This window comes from Haliotis cracherodii, unplaced genomic scaffold (genome assembly GCF_022045235.1).
Source record: "Haliotis cracherodii isolate W230 unplaced genomic scaffold, xgHalCrac1.p SCAF_14, whole genome shotgun sequence".
Lineage (NCBI taxonomy): Eukaryota > Metazoa > Mollusca > Gastropoda > Lepetellida > Haliotidae > Haliotis > Haliotis cracherodii.
This window is the reverse complement of record NW_027266269.1, coordinates 28,957,169-28,979,137: the sequence shown is the minus strand read 5'-3', so window position 1 is coordinate 28,979,137 and position 21,969 is coordinate 28,957,169. Positions and strand designations below refer to the sequence as shown.

The 21,969-nt window shown below is 44.1% G+C and overlaps 1 protein-coding gene across 12 annotated transcripts in view; it reads right to left on the bottom strand.

The window, feature by feature from the left end:
* The window catches only part of LOC139461165 (CUGBP Elav-like family member 3-A), a 257,487-nt gene that overhangs the window by 213,513 nt on the left and 22,005 nt on the right, over positions 1–21,969 (bottom strand). For all 12 annotated transcript variants that reach the window (XM_071242732.1, XM_071242741.1, XM_071242734.1 and 9 more), the window contains exon 2: positions 4,713–4,795. In XM_071242732.1, the coding sequence (XP_071098833.1) occupies positions 4,713–4,795 (83 nt within the window). The remainder of the gene's footprint in view (positions 1–4,712; positions 4,796–21,969) is intronic.

Here is a 21,969-nt window from a genome sequence, read left to right as displayed (position 1 = left end):
TCGATGCTCATGATGTCAATCACTGGACTGTCTGGTCCAGGCTCAATTATTTACATACCGCCGTCAGATAGCTGAGTGCAGCGTTAAACAACAAACAAACAAACAAACAAACAAACAAAGTGCACAGGACACAAATAAGGTTTGGGGCACGGGTGTCCCAGTCGTCTAAGGCGCCGCAATTCGCTGTGCAGATTTGCGTCCCTTGGACACGCCAGAAACCAATGATTGTAGGTTCAAATCAAGATTCGCCTCGATTATGTTTCTAGGTTTGTCAGCACCATACCCGTGCTCGTGGGTTTCACCGAAGTGGTAAACATCTGAGACCTGCATCACTTCGGGCTTTCCTCCCACATTAAGCTGACACGCCGTGATATAACTGTAATACTGTTAAAAGCGGCGTTAAACCCAACTCACTCACTCACTCACTCACTCACTCACTCACAAATAAGGTGAAGGTAAGCAACGTCGGTCGTAGAATAGTTGGATGGGCTACCGCATTCGACAGCTTGACACCTGCGAGATTTTAAGGCTTCTGAACTACCCCCCACTGAAACATATTAGGCAAGTGACTTTGTTCGAAATATGTCTCTGTTCATCCAGCAGTAAACCTGGGTAAGCGGTAGGATGAGATGGTTGACTGTTGACCTTCTAGAGTCTCACAAGGCACTTCCGGTTGTATACTCGATTCTTTCCTAACAGCAGTGATGTAGCCGTGAAATTGCGGTCTCGTACTGTTAGGGCCGTGCATTTGAGATCTTTGTAAGGTACAGACTTTTTCTTTATCACAGTGGCGGTTGGGTAGCCTGATGATTAAAGCGTTCGCTCGTGACCGCGAAAATCCGGGTTCGATTCCCGACGTGTGTAAAATGTGTGAAGCCCATTTCTGGTCTTCCCCGCCGTGATATTGCTGGAATATTGCTATAAGAGGCGTAAAACCTCTCTCACTCACTCACTCACTCACTCACTCACTATATCACTGCTTCAGGAATGTATTTTATTTTAAAAGGAAGTTCCGAACAGGTAATATTTTAAATGTCCTGATTAACGAATAGTTACATTACGTAGTCGTGAACCTGTTAATCTATGTACACCTTCCGAACAATTATTGCCGAAAGAGCAGTCCGTCCGGATCAACGAGGCTTAACGGTATCTCAACTGGTTCGATGGTAGTGATATGTAAACAGTATAGCCGGCTTCAAGGAGATCGACACACCTGGCGAGAAGTCCTGCGTCTGTCCTAGAAGTTATGAGGCTGTGTCCTATATATGTCCAGACATTTCAATCGAACACTGTCAGATCACCGGCAGACAATATCAGGTCGTGTAAATGAGAAAACCATTTAGACATGGCAGCCAGATCAAACGTAAATCAGACATTCAGCGGAACCCTATTTGTACAGGACCGAGGCAAAGATTGCAGGGTTGCTGAAGACCAATTCTAACCCGGATCTTCACATGTAAGTTACACATGATGCGCACGAGTGAGTGAGTATGGTTTTACGCCGCTTTTAGCAATATTCCAGCAGTATCACGGCGGGGGACATCAGAAATGGGCTTCACACATTGTACCCATGTCGGGAATCGAACCCGGGTCTTCTGCGTGACGAGCGAACGCTTTAACCACTAGGCTACCCGACCGCCCCTGATGCGCACGACGAACACAGGGGGAAAAACACCTGGAGTCGTTTGTAATTAATCATTAATCATAATTTGACTAGCAGACTAGTTACTATTACCGGTATCGTAGTATTCTAGGGGGAGGATCAGATGTCATTGTCTCTTGACAACAGTACTGCGTGAGTGAGTGAGTTAAAATTTGATTTGGTTACGGTATTGTATCTGTTTAAACACTGGCTATAGGGTTTAAGCTGTGTTTAGTGGCTTGCGTGTTGTTAAACGCCGCACTCAGCAATATGACGTCAGTCTGTAAATAACATGTCTGGACCAGAGAATCCAGTGATTGACGTCATTACTGCACATAACACAAAGTTTTTCAGTTTGTTTGTTTGTTTGTTGTTTAACGCCACACTATTCCAGCTATATTGCGCCGGTCTGTACATAATCGAGTCCGGACCAGACAATCCACTGATTGACATCAGGAGCATCGATCTACGCAATTGGTATACGCTGACGTGCATCAACGAGTTCAACGAACCTGACAACCCGATCCCGCACTTACGACCATCATGGCCATTTCTTACGAAAGGGGAGCGGTCGGGTAGCCTAGTGGTTAGAGCATTCGCTCGTCACGCCGAAGACCCGGGTTCGATTCCCGACATGGGTACAATGTGTGAAGCCCATTTCTGGTGTCCCCCGCCGTGATATTGCTGGTATATTGCCAAAAGCGGCGTAAAACCACATTCACTGATTGACCGTCTTACGAAAAGCATTGCAACTGTGTATTCGATCACACCACATATACATATAAACCAATACAATGCACACAGTTTTGTGACATAAATCCGCTTTAACAACCGTTAATGTGATACAAAAACTACGTCTTCGTTTAGGAAGTGCGACAGCAGAAACAACTCGCTGACATACGACACGTTTATATTGGTTCTGCCAGTAAAGAACAATAAAGAGCCTATTTTTGGTAAATCCAGCTCTTGAAGCGTGATTATGGAACATAAAGACCGTTTTCTCATGGTTCCTGAAAGTTCTCACAGACACGAGAATCGTCGTTAATGTGATCTAGAGGACGTTGGATCAAATATTGGCTATGATCTAAGACATGGCTGTTATCTGATTATTCGATTATTTTAAAGGGGAGTAACTTACACAACTAAAGAATGGCACGCTAGACTTTGGAGTGAGTGAGTGAGTGAGTGAGTGAACTGAAATGAGCGGTGGTGGAAGAATCCAGTGGTAAAAACATTCTCTCGTCATGCAGACATGATAAGAGTTCGTTTCCCAACGTTGGTTCAAAATTATCACCCAAAACTGGGAAGAATTATTTTGGATGATAAATAGAATCTTACCCCTGTGTCTTTTGACAAACAATATATCAAGACTTCTGCAAGTCTCGGGGTTATAAATTTGATCGATTTATATTGAGCGGGGAGGTAATTTAGGGATGTTCTGAGATGAGGAAGACAAAAAACAAACATATGACCTAAGGGGCTAAAACTCGACTTACTCACAAACTCACTCACTAGACAAGGATGATAAACCCACATAAACCAGATAAAACTTAGTGCACATGTACTGCACGTGATATAATGTTTTGGTAGTAAGTTAAAAATTGACGTCACATCGGCAGTATGTAGTATAGCGACGAGAACAAATTATACCTTTATAAAAAGATTTTATCTTTTTTTGTAAAATTTGAAAATTGGACCCTTTAAAGCAGAAAGGAGTTAATAACTTTGCGACTGAATGCCGTACTTTAACGTATTCTGGCCGCGTCATACCAAAAGACGTTGAAAGGTGGTACTTGTTGTTCGGATTCTGATCGGCTCGGAGTCAGTATGCTGTGTCTGGGTGGGGTATGTATGTTAAACTGCGGCACGGTATCTCAGTGGGCTAGCATTATAAATCGGCATCAGTCCGGACTAGTACAAGCAGCCACACGCACACACGTACATGCACGTCGCTATATAAGTGCAATAATCTTGGACGCGACGTTAAACCCAATTCCACCTCACCTTTAACGTGTTCTACTGTTAATATCTCAACAGAACACATCTACACATTGGTATTTGGTCGAAGCTCCCCGGAGCGTATCATTCCAGAAATATTGGAATTACTATTTGCAATAACATTTCCGATTCTTAATGACGCCACCACGAAACAAAAACAACGTCGAGACCATCTCTTGTCAAGTCAGAAATCATACTAGAATTTTACTCTTTGACATTAACACTAAAGTCTGAAATAGACACCTTCTCGTGTCCATTTATAAAAGATATTGACAAAGCATTGAAACTGTACCCGTAGTCTTGTTCTAGAATTTGTCTCTGTCAATAACATAAGCATCCCCTGATATCACTGCACGTATGTCCTTCATAAAATCTGCCCAGGTAATATGGACTGAAAATAGAAGCTCATTTTCAAAAGCCCGTTGTCATGGTTACCCATGATTCCAAGGAAGAAGTTGCTATGCCAACGCTAATTTTCAAGACATGACTTTGGCAAAAAACACCTACGTCGGAGACAGATTGAAGTTGACACAGAGGGAAGAGAGGGCGAATTAAACGCGAGCTCCATATTATCAATTATCAATTATCAACTTTGAGACCAAGGAACCATGTGTGCTATTATTCCAGCCATGTAATACTGTAAAAGAATAACCCCATAAATTTAGTGTGTTTCATTCCAAATGAAAATGGTCATGTTGACATTTATAAAAAATACTCTATCTTGCAGAAATAAATTCAAATTCGAGAACAGTCTTCGGATGAAACATCACGATATGATCGTAAATATTCTCGTAAATATTAAGAGACAAAATGAATCTTCTGCATAAAAATAAAATTAAATAAAAAAATAAACTTGTCATGTATGAATCGAGGAAATACGGAAAGGGCCGTTGCTTGGACACCAGACCTCATGTAAATAGCCGGTTTTAGCCAAATTTTACTGAAAGAAAGGTAAATGGATGGTATGTATCTTTGCAAAATGCCAAAGACACACGGAAGAATTCGTACATGGCTACACGAGCTGGTAGACACAGGACCGGGTACCGGTATGGATATGTGAAGGCGGACTTACCCCTGGCAGAGTTTTCTTTTCATGGAGCGCCTGCTGCGCTTTCACGGCGCTGTCGCGACTGGAGTATGTGAGGAAAGCACACCCTGAAATAAAAAATATAACATTTTTATCGCGGTTTATTACACGTGTCGAGAGTGAGTTAAGTTAAACGCCGCTTCCAACAGCATTTGAATGTCAGCTTAATGCAGGAGAAAGTTCAACATGGGAGGTCAAAAACGTTTCATCTCAACCACAGAGCCAAAGTCATGACCGGGACGAATATGCCATTCGAACCCAGCAGATACTGGAACGGCTAAGGGACGCAACTCTTGCAGTTAAATGTGGACCATCCTTCCACCCGTGAAATAGTAAGTATGTTCAACAGTTTTAACGGCAAACAATTAATGTTCACAATTTTGTCGGATCGACAGTTTTTTTAGCAACACCACAGACATCTAGATAAATGAATTCATCTCCCGATAACGAAACACGCGATTTATCAACAGTTGTTTTCTAACAAACTTTATCATCCAAAACACTCCCACAAAAGATATCGCTTGGGTGAGAACAAGCAATTGCATGAAATTGCATCACAATGCTTTGTAGACCATTGTGACGTTATTGGTTGCCATGACGTAACAATCAAATGACATCAGTAATGGTTCTGCTACTGAAGCTGTTAGCAGTACTTTTTAGATTTAAGACACTTATTACTGTCAACAAACTGAAAAAGGAAGAATGATGTTGGATAATAGATAACATCTTACCCTAGTGTCTTTTGATAAAAAAATAATATATAAACACTTTTATCAACTCGTGTTGATATATTTGATATTAAAAGACACTCGGGTGAGATTCTCCATTTGTCTTACAATGCGAAGCATATGTAGCTTGCTATCAGTAAAACGGGGGCTAGATTATTACCTTTGGACCCCCCGCCCCCTGAAAATTAAATGGTTGCAATGATCTTTAACGAGACGTGACGTTCGGTCCCATTTCACCTCATCTAGACTGCTATTGTGACGAGGTGCTTGTAGCCTAGTGGTTAAAGCGTTCGCTCGTCACGCCGAAAACACGGGTTTGATTCCAATATGGGTACAACGCGTGATGCCAATTTCAGGTGTCCCCTGCCATGATACTGCTGGAATATTGCTAAAACCCATACTCACTCGCTCACTCACTCACTCACTCACCACTCCCTCCCTCGGACCGCCTCCGTGGTCTAGTGGTAAAGCGTCCGCCCCAGGCCGCGTCATACCAAAAGACGTTAAAAGATGGTACTTGTTGTTACCCTGTCTGGCGCTGGGCATTAAGGGGCTTAAACAAGGACTGGTCGGCTCGGAATCAGTATACTGTGTCTGAGTGGGGTATTCATGTTAAACTGCGGCATGGTATCTCAGTGAGCTATAGCACTATAAATCGGCATCAGTCTGGACTAGTACAAGCAGCCACACAAACACACACACGTACATGCACGTCGCTATGTAAGTCCAATAATCTTGGACGCGACGTTAAACCCCATTTCACCTCACCTCACACTCACTCACTCACTCACTCACTCACTCACTCAACCACCCACTCACTGATAATAGTGGTAGTTGTTGTTAGGATGTATCGATTCATATGAAACATTATATTTTATTCACATCTAAGAGCGGATGTAGGAAGATATTTATCTGCAAATAGTTATACGCATAAATGCATTTATGAAGCTGAGATCACGGTTTCTATTTCCAGATTATATTGCACGGGGCAAAACGATGAGTACAGGCGGAAAACTTGTATATTTATCTCATTTAATTTCAAACCTCTCCGGCCACTTCCTTTCTCTTATGACCGCAGGTGACAACAAATTAGAAGACGCAGCTAATCTCGAAACTTTATAGATTTCTCAAATTACTGCGTGACAACATTGACTCAAATCTCACGCGTACAAACTTTCTAATATATAGGAAGCGACCATTTGATTTTCAGGCGTCGGAGGGAGTTAGGTTTTTTATGAGATCGACATTTTTTCTCTTAATGTTTAGGAGCTAAACTATTTATTCCAACAGGTGCTTTGTTGTTTTCAAAACATAAAAATAAATCGAACTTTATTCTTTAGACACGAATATACTTTCTCTTTGACGAGATCCTCCCACCACTCAACGAAAGAGCAAGGAGCGGTCGGGTAGCCTAGTGGTTAAAGCGGTCGCTCGTCACGCCGAAGACCCGGGTTCGATTCCCGACATGAGTACAATGTGTGAAGCCCATTTCTGGTGTCCCCCGCCGTGATATTGCTGGTATATTGCTAAAAGCGGCGTAAAACCATACTCACTCACTGTCAACGACCAGTGACCTCAAGTCCCGCTTGCAGTCGTATTTGAAGGTGTTCTTTGATGGAGGCAAGCTCGCCATTCCGGAGATCCCGTGGAAGTGGCCGATCCAATGAAGTCAGTTTTAGTGACGCCAACTAACATCGGGCATGCGCCCGAGACTATGCATATGCTTTATTTGTTTGTTTGTTTGTTGTTTAACGCCGCACTCAGCAATATTTCAGCTGTATGACGGCAGTCGTAAGTAATCGAGTCAGGACAATCCACTGATTGACATCATGAGCATCGATCTACGCAGTTGGGATACGATGACATGCATCAACAAAGTCAGCGAGCCTGACCACCCGTTCCCGTTAGACGACAAGCATGGTTGCTGAAGAACTATTTTAACCCGGATCTTCACGGGTCTCAGACTAAGCACGTGGAAGGTTTTAAGTTGAAGGAGTTTTTTTCTTGAGGAGAGGGTCAAAGACTCGAAATTGTACAGCAATTAGCTCAGATTGTCTGTGATGGTGGATCCGAGGTTGGTGATCTGGGTCACCATCTCCGGCTTGTGGAAGTTGATGGAGATCGCTGTAGGATGCTCGCGTCTTGGTCCATCATGTTTGTCTAGTCTTGTCTTGGGCTTGCATGAGTTTCCCTGCTTCTTCCCAAAGGCTTGGAATGATGGCGTGGATAGTGTCTGTCAGATGACCCCATCTTTGCTTGGCATCTCCCTGGAACCAGATAATCATCAAGGGCTCCATTGAAGTCCACTCTATGCGGATGTGAGTTTTTTTTACATCGATATGAGACATTCCCTCCAGCTTTGTGTGGCTGGAATCTGATCCTGCAGAAGATCAAGGGATTATCTGTGTCGCAGTCGGCGATGAGGTACACAGATGTGATGGGCAAGTTTCTGAAGTGGCGACGTCTCGTGATTATCAGGTCATGCAGGTGTCAGATGTTAGACCAGGGTGTCTCCAGGACACCTTGAGCTGAGGCTTGATCTGGAAGAAGGCATCGGTCCTGCGCAGGTAGTGATGTGTGCACAGCTCAAGAAGCTGTCCATCTCCATTCACCTTACCAATACTGGCAGCAGGGCCAGGATTCGTGGTCAGGCTCTTTCATTGAGGTCGCAGGAGGCACGGGTGGCCCAGTCGTCTAAGGCGCCGCGATTCGCTGTGCAGAGTTGCGTCCCTTAGGCACGACAGGAACCTATGTTTGCGGGTTCGAATCCCGGTTCGCCCCGATTATGTTTCTAGGTTTGTCAGCAGCATAACCGTGCTCGTGGGTTTCACGGAAGTGGTAAACTTTTGAGATCTGCATCACTTCCGGCTTTCCTCCCACATTAAGCTGACACGCCTTGGTATAACCGCCTTCACTCATTGAAGGCGCCAAGCAGCTGTTCTTGAGTCGTGATTCCCTTGATGACGGTCTGGAGGACAGGATTGTGAAGCCCATTTCTGATGTCCCTCGCCGTGATGTTGCTGGAATATTGCTAAAAGCGGCGTAAAACTATACTCACTCACTCACTCACTGGAGGACTGGAACTCATCCTCCGCCTCCTGTGTGGAGGTACCACTGATGAGGCTCATAGGCCACTGGGATGTGAAGTGTACAGTACATTCACCCTGTGCACTCAAAAGAACCCACTCGTCCGATGGTAGATGACCAGATGGTGGAAACACGAATACGTACATCCACCCGAAACACAACCGAAACACGTGTGGTGTCACCCTGGGCAAGTGACTTAGTTCAAATGTGCCTCTGTTCACCCAGCAGGGAATGGTTACCCGATATGTGAGGTGGATGTAAAACCTTCTAGCGCCTCTGAGCAGCTTGGGTTGTATACTCCCCAGGGCGTTGAGAATGATAACTGGAATGCAAACGGATCCACTGGTCGGGGAACAATTATAACCGCATTTGAGCAGATACTAGTACCTGGATACCTGCGGTATATAAATGTGTAAGAAAGAAAGAAAGAAAGAAAGAAAGAAAGTGTCGGAGAATCAGAAGTCCCTCCGTTTCATTCGTACCAGGCTCCATCATTCTGAGCAGTAAGGTCTTGACTGCACAACTGACGCCGTGCTTTAGGTTTGATTCTAACCCTTTCCCTGCCAGACGAATGTTTAGTCTCCCTCTCACTTACTGCCAGGACATTTGTGTTTCCTGGAGCACAGCGAAGTCGACATGCAGTCTTCGGAGTTCGTAGTTGAGAACAAACGGTCTTGCGTCCATCACTCATCTACCTGAGGTCCATCGACAATCCGGTCGTCAACATTCCAGCATCCCGACCAAAGAGTTGGCTTCATCAGTTCCTTTCTTCATTCTTTGTTGTCTTGTCTGGTGCAAGGTTTACAGTCCGTCTTGCAGGCTTGTCTGATCCCTAGGTCTGGCCGCCCTTCCTGTCCAGAGAAATACCATGATCCCCCCACCATCGGGAGCAGCCCCTGGTGCATATATTCTTCGCCTATCAAGCTGGACTTTTCACCAGTATGCTCCTGTTTCCCGGATTGTGGGAGCGGTCGGGTAGCCTAGTGGTTAAAGTGTTCGCTCGTCACGCCGAAGACCCGGGCTCGATTCCCGATATGGGTACAATGTGTGAAGCCCATTTCTGGTGTCCCCCGCCGTGATATTGCTGGAATATTGCTAAAAGCGGCGTAAAATCACACTCACTCACTTACTCCCGGATTATACGTTGAAATGAGAGTTTTCCTTCAAGAGAAGGAACCACCTAGGGATGACGAGACCCTTCTGCCCAAGGCATGTGGTTTTGACATGCCGCTTGTTCCCAATGCAACCCTAACTTTAACAGTATTGGTCAGGTCACAGTTTAATAAAAAAAGCAGTGAATTAATATTTGACTCCAAATTTCAGTATTTAAATGCACACTGTCTAAAAAGAAAAGGGTACATTTGTTTCCCTCAATACGAGGCAAACGTATTTTATTTCAGTAAATCAGACCATCCCCCACGAAAATCCAGTGGTTGCTGCCTAACCACCTATGTCTATTCAAAATGATAAGGGGTGGTCGGGTAGCCTAGAGGTTCACGCGTGCGCTCGTCACGCCGAAGACCCGAGTTCGATTCCCCACTTGGGTACAATGTGTGAAGCCCATTTCTGATGTCCCCCGCCGTGGTATTACTGGAATATTGCTAAAAGCGGCGTAAAACCATACTCGCTTACTCAAAATGATAATTTACAGATTCTAATTACAACACCACAACGTCATTTCGGAAGCACTGATCGTTTAAAAGGTGATTTGTAACGCGTTTTTTTAACACGTCCACGAGCGGTAAGTGGATAACTGCACGACGTGTGCGTGCTGCACGTGCACACCTGTCAGCGATACCGTCTCGCACGACACGTGGGGAACACAGTTTATGCATGCAGCACGAGACAGTATTTGAACTTAATTACCACCTGTGATGGGTGAACATTGCGTGACGCGGCTATTTTACTGCTTCCCTGACTCCGTTAAACAGCTGATCCAATTTAAGGGGAAAGACTCATTGAATAAAGGATGACTTTATTGAATCGAGAAGTAAGTCATGCAATATCATGTAAGGAATATTTCGGCGAAACATGGAACGCAGAAAAGATACCAGACTTTGGCATAGGCCAAGCCATCGCATATCAGGTGAGGTGGAATGGCGCGCGCGCGCGTGCGTGTTTATGTGTGTGTTTGCTGGCATGGACTAACGCCAGTTTTATAGTGCTAGCCCACTGAGATACCATGTCACAGTTTAACATGGATACTCCACTCAGACACAGCAAACAGACTCCGAGCCGACCAGTCCTATATTTATCTCCTTAATGCCAAGCGCCAGGCAGGGTACCATCTTTTGGTATGACGCGGCCAGGAACCGACCCACCGACTATCCGCTCTCCGGGCGGATGCTCTACCACTAGACTAGGGAGGCGGTCCCATCATATAGTAATCTTTAACGAAAACATCGATATGAATTTGGTTTCACGACCTAAACTTAGATTTGAAAGTTTAAAGAATGATACAAGTAAACCCGCCTATCGTCTGTACAAAGTTTAATGGATTATATACACACTAACCCAAAATAGTCATCGACTGTCAAGACACCTCACGATGACAGATGAATTGTAGGTTTTATTTTAACGAGGGTCTCTTATTTGCGAACTAATACCGTTTTTTTTATAAAAAGAGGAGACTAACGGGATCGGGTGGTCAGGCTCGCTGAATTTGTTAAGGCATGTCATCGTATCCCAATTGTGTGGATCGATGCTCATGATGTGAATCACTGGATTGTCTGGTCCAGACTCCATTATTTACAGACCGCCGTCATATAGCTGAAATATTGCTGAGTACGGCGTTAAACAACAAACAAACAAACAAACAAACAACACTTTATCGTGATAAAAGGGCACAGGCGCGAGAACAAAGGGCGAGGAGAGGCTCGGTATTATTATTATTATTATTATTATTTTTATTATTATTATGATGATAATTATTGTTATTGCCTCAGATTGGACACTGGATCGCTAAGAAATGACAACAATATGTTTGACGTTGATGCACTGCTTGCAATAAGTGTTTGTTCATGTGATAAATTGTCTCGCTGGTGATATCGTCTAATAACTAAAAACGTGGCATTGAATGCGACAGTCTGTACGTTCGAACGCAAAACTGTGTGCCCTTTAAGATAACTCATTTAAGTTTCGCGAGAAGTGTACGAGTCGTTGCCAAGGGATACGATTTTCTCTGTGTGCTTTCAGCTATAAATGTCGCGTTTCCTAATACCCAGAAATAACAATTTCTGAATCGATATTATTCATGAACAACTCCGGCTTGATGGTTCTTCTCTTATTCAGCACATATTCTTCAGGCAACGACTTCTTGCGGAATACAGAGATTTTATGATTGTCAGAGAATAGATTCCGACAAGTACTTGGCCAAGTAAGTAAACAACTCTCGCATAACGAAGCTTTAACAATTATACATTCAGAGATATGATACCGACACCCCCCCCCCAACACCAATCCCCACCCACACACCACACCTCCCCTTTTACAAGATGACTACGCACTAGGCAGGGGCATTGGCATCGAGGTACTATGTTTATACACTCACGTAATCTCTCTCTCTCTCTCTCACACACACACACTCTCTCTCTCACACACAGACACACACAGAGAAAGACACACAGATACAGAAAGAAACACACACACACACACACACACACACACACACACGCACACATTGTCGTCGTACCGCAAGCTGGGAATTTCTGTCTTCCAGTGACAAAAATGACTAATAACAAACACCCAACAAAATACATATTGCCCGTCTCTATCTCAACTTATACAAGTTGGGCTTGAAGACCGAAACTGTCACCAGCAACACGAAGACACGTAAAGTACCCGATTTATATACTGAACATAAAAAGTCTGGGACCATGACTATTTTGGGGGATATGTTTTTGTAGTGAAGACTGAACACACACTTTAAGAAACCTAAATTTCTTTTTTTCTTTTTTTTAAAATCCTTTTTTTGTTCCGGATATAGCGAGTGAGTGAGTGAGTGAGTGAGTTGGTTTTACGCCGCTTTTAAGAGTATTCTAGTCATATCACGGCGTGTCAGCTTAATGTGGGAGGAAAGCCCGAAGTGATGCAGGTCTCAGACGTTTACCACTTCGGTGAAACCCACGAGCACGGGTATGGTGCTGACAAACCTAGAAACATAATCGGGGCGAACCGGGATTCGAACCCACAATCATAAGTTTCTGGCGTGCCTAAAGGACGCAACTCTGCACAGCGAATCGCGGCGCCTTAGACGACTGGGCCTCCCGTGCGCCCCCCCCCCCCCCCCCTGAGCGTATACGGTGAATTTAATCTATATAAAACATCCGGAAGTGGTGTTGCAAGGGGTATCAAACAACGTACTATTCCTTTTCGTAAACAGAAATCAGTTATAAAAAATATAATCACATGCAGTCAAAAACATTGATTGATTGATTGTTTGTTTGTTGTTTAACGTCACACTCAACAATATTCCCGCTGTTTGACGGCGGTCCGTAAATAATCGAGTCTGGCCCAGGCAATCCAATGATTGACATCATGAGCATCAATCGACCAACGCAATTGGGATACGATCACATGCATCAACCAAGTCAGCGAGCCTGACCACCCGATCCCGTTAGTCGCCTCTTACAAGCGAAGTCGCCTTTTACGGCACGGGTTGCCGAAGAGCCTTTTCTAACCCGGATCTTCATGGGTCTCAAAAGCATTGATAATTGATAAAAAATCGAAAATATAATCATATTTCACCAACACCAAGCTAAGGAAGATGTCGGATCATCAAATTATGTTTTCACGATCCACAAATCTTAACGTTAATGTTCAAAACAGGGAAGACGGGGACTATTATTCTCGACTATATTCTATGGTATTGTCATGGCCCTGAAATCAACTCTGACCTGTCCATGACCTTTCTTCCTGCTATAGAGGGTTAATGAAGGCTAATATTTCAGCATCCGATGAGATCCAGTGATCCATTATAATCGAACAGCCCAGAACGACAGGGTTACCTGAGTTTTCTTTGTCTCGATTATATTTCGTGTAATTAGTCGCCCATTAGCCAAGCCATGTAGTATACTGATACTTCGTGGGGCGTATTATCAGACAAAACATGTCATCATGTTGTAAATGGCACACCCTCCGAAGCACGTGCTAGTCATATGGTGGGCGTACTGTTCTCAATATCTAATGACATCTTGCAGACCCGTGACGATCCTGGAAGAGCCTAGGTAATCAGCAACGTATGCTTGTCGTAAGAGGCGAATAACGGGTTCGGGTGGTCAGGATCGCTGACTTCGTTGATGCATGTAATCATATCCCAGTTGCCTATATCGATGCTCATGATTTCAATCACTGGATTGTCTGGTCCAGGCACGATTATTTACAGACCGCCGTCATAAAGCTGGTATATAGCTGAGTGCGGCGTTAAACAACAAACAAACAAATAAAACATATTGCAACCAATTAGGTCGACAGCTTATTTTCAAGTAGATCCGGAAAGACGCAAGACGTACCAAGACCCGACCATTTATTACATATATTTAGGTTGGGGTGTACTCCCGAAAATCCCCGAAGGAACTAGAAATGCTGTGCTCAAAATACATGGGTTGTGGAAAAAATGCAAGGGTAATGTCGATCCGGGTTAGAATTGATCCAAATTCGTTAAAAGTTATTAACAAAGCAGTGAATGGGTACCCGGTAGGATGAGATGGTAAAACTTAACCTTCTAGCGCCTCACACGCAACTTTGTTTATATACCCACATGAGAGTGAGTAAATGAGTGAGTGTGGTTTTACGCCGCTTTTAGCAATATTCCAGCAATATCACGGCAGGGGACACCAGAAATGGGCTTCACACATTGTACCCATGTCGGGAATCGAACCCGGGTCTTCGGCGTGACGAGCGAACACTTTAACCACAAGGCTACCCGACCGCCCCTAATATACTCACATGGAGTGAGAAGGAAATTAGAGTGCAAACTGACCCACTGACTGTGGATACGAACAGTGTGTAACACATCGGGCTATGTGGGTTAACTGATTGTGGGTTTGTTTTGTCCAGACCCGTGTATTTACAGGCCAGCGTCGTGTATACCGAGGAGCAAAAGAAACTATACTTCTCATTTGATTTTATCCTATGTTTGAAGGAACAGATGTATTTTCAGTCCGCCTTGAAAGATGGAAGGGTGAGTGACAGTTTCAGCTCTCGTGGCAGTTGGTTCCATTGTGCAAACTGACAAGTTCTCTGCCGAAATGATTTCAATCTGGTTGCAAGCATTTTAAGTAGAAGTTTGTTGTCAGAACGGAGTGATCTGATGGGTGTATACTTCTCCAAGAGCTCAGAGAGATATTCAAGAGCTGTATCCGAATAGCACTGGTATGTGGGAGAGATGGGGTTGTACTCTATTCTCGCCCGAAGTGGCAGCCAGTGCAGTTGTTTCAATTGATCCCCGTGAAGATATCCGGGGTAGAAAGGGCCTTCAGCAACCAATGCTTGCTGTAAAAGGCGACTTTGCTTGTCGTAAAAGGCGACCAACAGGATCGGGTGGTCAGGCTCGCTGACTTGGTTGATGCATGTCATCGATCCCAATTGCGAGGATCGATGTGCATGACGTCAATCACTGGATTGTCTGGTCCAGACTCGATTATTAAAAGACCGCCGTCATATAGCTGGAATTTTGCTAAGTGCGGCGTTAAACAACAACCACAACAACATCATCAAAATAAAAATAGTTTAAGTTAGCGATTTTATATACCATCGGTATATATACTCATCGACAAAAGAAACGCAAATAAAATCCAAATTGGTTATTATATGAAAAAATACTCATATTTAAGAGATATTAGATTGGTTCGATGCACAAACGAACATGCTGGTATGTTGTGTGAACCGATGCTCCGGAACGCATCACATCTGACGTCATAGATCCATGATTCGGGATGCACCATTTGTCTCGCGCAGGGTTAGCGTGTAAAGTTTGGAAATCACGTGCAGCATATCGTGATAAGAATGAAGACATGGTAACACTCGACTGGTTGTTAGTATTTTCATTAATTAGAAACATCTCTTCTTAACCTACACGGGGAGGTCGGGTAGCCTTGTTGTTAAAGCGTTCGCTCGTCACGCCGAAGACCCGGGTTCGATTCCCGATATGGGTACAATGTGTGAAGCCCATTTCTGGTGTCCCCCGCCGTGAAATTGCTGGAACATTTCTGAAAGCGGCGTAAAACCATACTCATTCACTCACTCTTTGGCCAAATCTACCAGGAACCCACCCACTTAACAATACGACATCGTCCTCTTAACCTACTTATTTCTCTAAGGGCTGCGTTTCTTTTGGCGGTGAGCATATATCCGTAACAGTACATGACAAACTTTAGCCAGTATAAGTCCATCTGATAATTACGTACGTCTGTCCATTTGGCCAAATCTACCAGGAACCCACCCACTTAACAATACGACATCGTCCTCTTAACCTACTTATTTCTCTAAGGGCTGCGTTTCTTTTGGCGGTGAGTATATATCCGTAACAGTACATGACAAACTTTAGCCAGTATAAGTCCATCTGATAATTACGTACGTCTGTCAATTTGGCCAAATCTACCAGGAACCCACCCACTTAACAATACGACATCGTCCTCTTAACCTACTTATTTCTCTAAGGGCTGCGTTTCTTTTGGCGGTGAGTATATATCCGTAACAGTACATGACAAACTTTAGCCAGTATAAGTCCATCTGATAATTACGTGCGTCTGTCCATTTGGCCAAATCTACCAGGAACCCATCCACTTAACAATACGGCATCGTCCACGCTGACATTCATGAAGTCGTTCCCAAGGGCCCTGTTAAGGACAGTCGACCTGCCAATCACAGGCATCCGTGCAGGTAGGTGTGCCACCGGGGTCTCGTGCTGCGGCCTGTTAACTTCACTGCCACCTGGATTATGGCCTCTGTGATATTATTGTGCCAACCTCTCGCTGTCATCATTTATTTATTCATGCAGTAATCTGCACGGTGTCGAGAGGGCAGTGTCACGCAGTGAGGGTTTTGTAGGATGCATTGGTGAAAAGGATGATCAGTTGGTTGGTTTGTTGTTTAACTCCGCACTCAGCAATATTCCAGCTATATGACGGCGGTCTGTAAATAATGGAGCCTGGACCAGACAATCCAGTGATTGATATCATGAGCATCGATCCACGCAATTGGGATCGATGACATGCATCAACCAAGTCAGCGAGCCTGACCACCCGATCCCGTTAGTCGCCTTTTACGACAAGCATAGTCACCTTTTACGGCAAACATGGGTTGCTGAAGACGTATTCTACCCCGGATCTTCACGGGTCAAAAAAAAGGATGATCAGAGTCGGACTAATGATGGGGTGTCATATATTTAGTTTATGCCTTAAGTGGTGTATGTATGTATGTTTGGTGTGTGCGTCTGTGTATTGTAGACCGCCTCCTTGGTCTAGAGGTAGAGCGTTCGCCCGAAGGGCGGAAGGTCCGGGGTTCCACCCCAGGCTGCGTCAAACCAAAAGACGTTAAAAGATGGTACTTGTTGTTACCCTGTCTGGCGCTCAACTGGTCGGCTCGGAGTCAGTATACTGTGTCTGAGTGGGGTATTCATGTTAAAATTTCGGCATGGTATCCAACATCTTCCCGAGGCAAGAGAGTTAACTGACTATAAAAGTCCAGTTTCCACCCTTGCCGAACTAGGCTGGTATTATGGAGTTACATTTTGGCTGGACTAATGAGTCTATGCATAGTCCAATCAAAATCGCGCACCGAAATCGAAATCTGTTTCGTAAACTGTCGTGAAGATTTCGGTCGACTGCAGGATTTGCAAAGCATGTGCACTGCTAACTCGTTGTCAACAGATATTTTCCTAACCTTTTCAAGTTTTTAATCAAGGTGCTCACGTGATTTGATGCACTTCGCGATGTAAGACCCGTTTTCTCACTATATAGATCTTGATTGTCGATCAGATCGTCTTGACTGGGCGCCGCCATTGTGTTTGAAACAAATGCAAGCAAAACGAGGGGTGGAATGTGATTGGTCCATAGGAGAGGCATATAAGGGAGATAACTCCCAACAGCCACTGGTGGCGCTACGACCGATCCCAGGAATTCCAGCCAAATTCGGCAAGGGTGGAAACTGGACTTTTAAAGTCAGTTAACTCTCTTGCCTCGGGAAGATGGGTATCTCAGTGAGCTAGCACTATCACCTCGCCGTGTATTGTAAGAAGTCGGTATTTTAATAAAAATTAATATAAATTAGATTTTTCTCGGTCCCTGGTACCTGTCATACTTTTCTCCATAAGCGAGTGTGTGTGTGTGAGTGAGTGAGTGAGTGAGTGAGTGTGAGTTAGTGAGTGAGTGTGTGTATGTGTGTGTTTGTGTGCTTATAAAACCTCCCCGCCCCCACAAACCCTCCCCTGCGCAGCAGTGCATGACAAGTTGGGAAGGACTCCCTTTCCTTTCTCGCAGTGTCCAGAGCGTGCTGACATATTTGTCCGTGTCTTGGGTAACGCCGGCGTATTCAACAGCTCCTGTATCTGCTGCCATGTTCAATCCTGTCGACCTAATCCCCCAACAACGCTGCAAATATGCCGGCACGCTATAGATCTTAGGCATTAACACTGCAGCATGGCAACGTCAGTCCGTTGCCTTCAGTTTGCTAATTTGCCTGACATTTAAAAATATTTACGACATTAAAAGTTTCCGACATGTCGTAAAACGTCACTCAAGTCACGCTGCTCGCTTTGACTCCGCAACCATAATGATAGGTCCGAGATTCGTGTATCCGGTCACTTCGTTCCCAAACCACAACGTTTGACGGTATATTTAGCTTTATAGCAGACAATCGGACGCTCGGAGCAAGCCACGCCGTGCATTTCACGAATCGATGCCACAGCAAAATAGGAGCGCTGTTAGCGTATTGTTTTTGTGCGTTTCTAGGGAAGAGCACTCGCTTGTGTTTGCCTGGAGGCGTACGGAGCATTACGAGACTTATTTGCCGTCGACTGTTCATAATGTTCACAACCATGCCTGTGTTATCTGTGTATTGATTTCATATCGGTTACATCTGTGAATCTTGTTTGAGGTGAGCGTTAAGGATGTGGGTCAAATTACGGTAGATGGATAGTTTACGTCGATGATGACACGTGCGAGAGCCACGCCTATTGTATACGCACACATACATACGGGTGCATTGATGATACAGTGGCCTCAATAAAAGCGAGAAAGCCATTTCCAAAATCATAAATGTCGGCTAAAACAGAGTCACAGTAGAAGCATGTGTTTTAGGAATCACTATGAAACAGTGATGACACCAGGTGTAAACAGTGATGACACCAGGTGTAAACAATGATGACACCAGGTGTAAACAGTGATGACACCAGGTGTAAACAGTGATGACACCAGGTGTAAACAATGATGACACCAGGTGTAAACAATGATGACACCAGGTGTTCGCGAAAAGGCGAGCGTATCCTGCACCACCAGTGGCACCCGTCACAAGACACCGCGATTTCATATATATAAATACTATTCAATATTTTATAATGATAATCAGATGTGTCATTCTATTTAAATATAGACTGCATTATGAGAATAAGTTTGTGTATCCCTATAAAGAAAAGAGTGGTATATAGTTACACACATAGCCAAAGTCAGTCATAACCTCCGTCACCATTGCCCTGAAATTGTGAGAACACCCTTGACACAATAATCTTCGTCAACCATGCCTCGACACTGTGAGAACAGCCATTACATCATAACCTCCGTCACCATTGCCCTCAAACTGTGAGAAAATCCCTCACATCATAATTTCTGTCAACCAGTGCCCTGACGGTGTGAGAACAGCCCTTACACCATAACTTCCGTCAACCAGTGCTCTGTCACTGTGAGAACATCCCTTACACCATAACCTCCGTCAGCCAGTGCCCTGACACTGTGAGAACACCCCTTACATCATAACATCCGTCAGCCATTGCCCTGTCACTGAGAGAACATCCCTTACATCATAACATCCGTCAGCCATTGCCCCGACACTGTGAGAACACCCCTTACACCATAACCTCCGTCACCATTGCCCTGTCACTGAGAGAACACCCCTTACACCATAACCTCCGTCAACCATTGCCCTGTCACTGAGAGAACACCCCTTACACCATAACCTCCGTCACCATTGCCCTGTCACTGTGAGAACACCCCTTACACCATAACCTCCGTCAACCATTGCCCTGACGGTGTGAGAACACCCCTGACACGATAACCTCCGTCACCATTGCCCGGAAACTGTGTGAACACCCCTTACAAACATAATCACCGCCAAGCTCCCTTTGTTCAGACCCTGCACCAATCACGTCAAATTCTGGATGTGTGTGTGTGCTTGTGTGTGTGTTTGTGTGTGTGTTTGTGTGTGTGTGTGTGTGTGTGTTTGTGTGTGTGTGTTTGTGTGTGTGTGTGTGTGTTTGTGTGTGTGTATTTGTTTGTTTGTTGTTTAACGCCGCACTCAGCAATATTCCACCTGCATGAAGGCGATCTGTAAATAATCGAGTCTGGACAAGACAATCCAGTGACTGACATCACGAGCATCGATCCACGCAATTGGGATACGATTACATGCATCAAACAAGTCAGCGAGCCTGACCACCCGATCCCGTTAGTAGTCTTCTTACGGCAACCATGGCTTGCTGAAGACCAATTCTAACCCAGATCTTCACGGATCTTCTCTGGTTGTCATTTAGTTGTATTCGTGCATTACCTCTTAATGTAATTGTGTTTTCTCGTGGTACTTTGACTAAACCTTGTCAGTACCGATTTATTAAACCTGTTGTTACGCTAAGCTGTCTTTTAGTTTGTTTGTTCTTTAACGCCGCACTCAGCAATATTCCAGATATATGACGGCGGTCTGTAAATAATCGAGTCTTGACCTGACAGTCCAGTAATTGACAGCATGAGCATCGATCCACGCAATTTGGGTACGGTGACATGCATCAACCAAGTCAGCGAGCCTTACCACCCGATCCCGTGAGTTTAATTTCATGGTCTGAATGAGCTTGTCTGTTTGTTGTTTAACGCTGCAATGAGCAATGTTCAAGCTATGTGACATGAGTATCGATCTAGGCAATTGTGATACCATGACATGCATCAGCCAGCGAGCGTGTCAACTCGATCAGGTTATCTCCCATTTGTTAGACAGTCAGTTGTTGGTCGCCTTGTACGACCAGCATGGGGTGCCGAAGACCAATTCTACCCCGGATCTTCACGGTAGGGTTGATGGGGATCGGGGTGGGGACCCTTTAGGAGAGGCTTCTTTCAAATAAACATGGGAATGGGAAAACATAATACTTATACATAATACATGGGAAAACATAATACTAGAATATGTTTTAACTCAAACACATGTGTCTCCCCCTTTATATACATTTGTTCAAGCTGTTACTGTTAATGTGTTTGCAAATCCGAAAAAAACAATTATAGCAAATTATAACCTGGAAATTTAATGGTTTCATGCAAAAATATGAATAAATAAGCTGTAGAGATTTAGCGGGAAACAAAGTCCAAATTGTTTCAATGAAAAGAAAAGAAATTGAAAAAATTAATATGAAAAAATAACTATTGGTAAGCATAAATAAATAATCGAGTCTGGACCAGACAATCCAGTGATTGTTATCATGTGCATCGATCCACGCAATTGACATGCATCAACCAAGCCAGCGAGTCTGACCACCCGATCCCGTTAGTCGCCTTTTACAGCTATCATAGTCACCTTTTACAGCAAGCAGAGTCACCTTTTACAGCAAGCAGAGTCACCTTTTACATCAAGCATAGTCACCTTTTACAGCAAGCAGAGTCACCTTTTACAGGAAGCATAGTCACCTTTTACAGCAAGCAGAGTCGCCTTTTACAGTAAGCATGGGTTGCCGACGAGCTATGATGAAACCCATACAGATAATATAATTTTATATGGCACTCATAAATGAGGTGTGAGAGTTATGACTCGGAAATGAAATAGCAAAATAGCAAAAGTCACAAGTTGTGCCGATCATCAATGCACATGCCAAGTTTTGCTGAACAAAGTTTTCATGTTATGGCCAGGAAACAAACCTTACCTTCGTTTGAGACCAAGTCGAAATTGTTTCCACGGAAACAAAAGAAAATATAATTGGGAAAAAAAAAAAAATTGCAATAGGCACTAGTTCAGCTGATGAGCAATACCTATGCCAAGTTTCGTTGAAACATATTTAACGGTTTTGAAGTTATGGCTCGGAATAGGATGGGAACGTCCCGTTGGGGGTGCGGTAGACAAAATAAATATTTAATGACAAACAATGTCATGACGTCATAGTGGCCTTTTTCACTTCCACACGCCATAAGTAATTATGCTGGTGTATTGTCGGTTCTACTTTGAAACAATGTATTTCACAT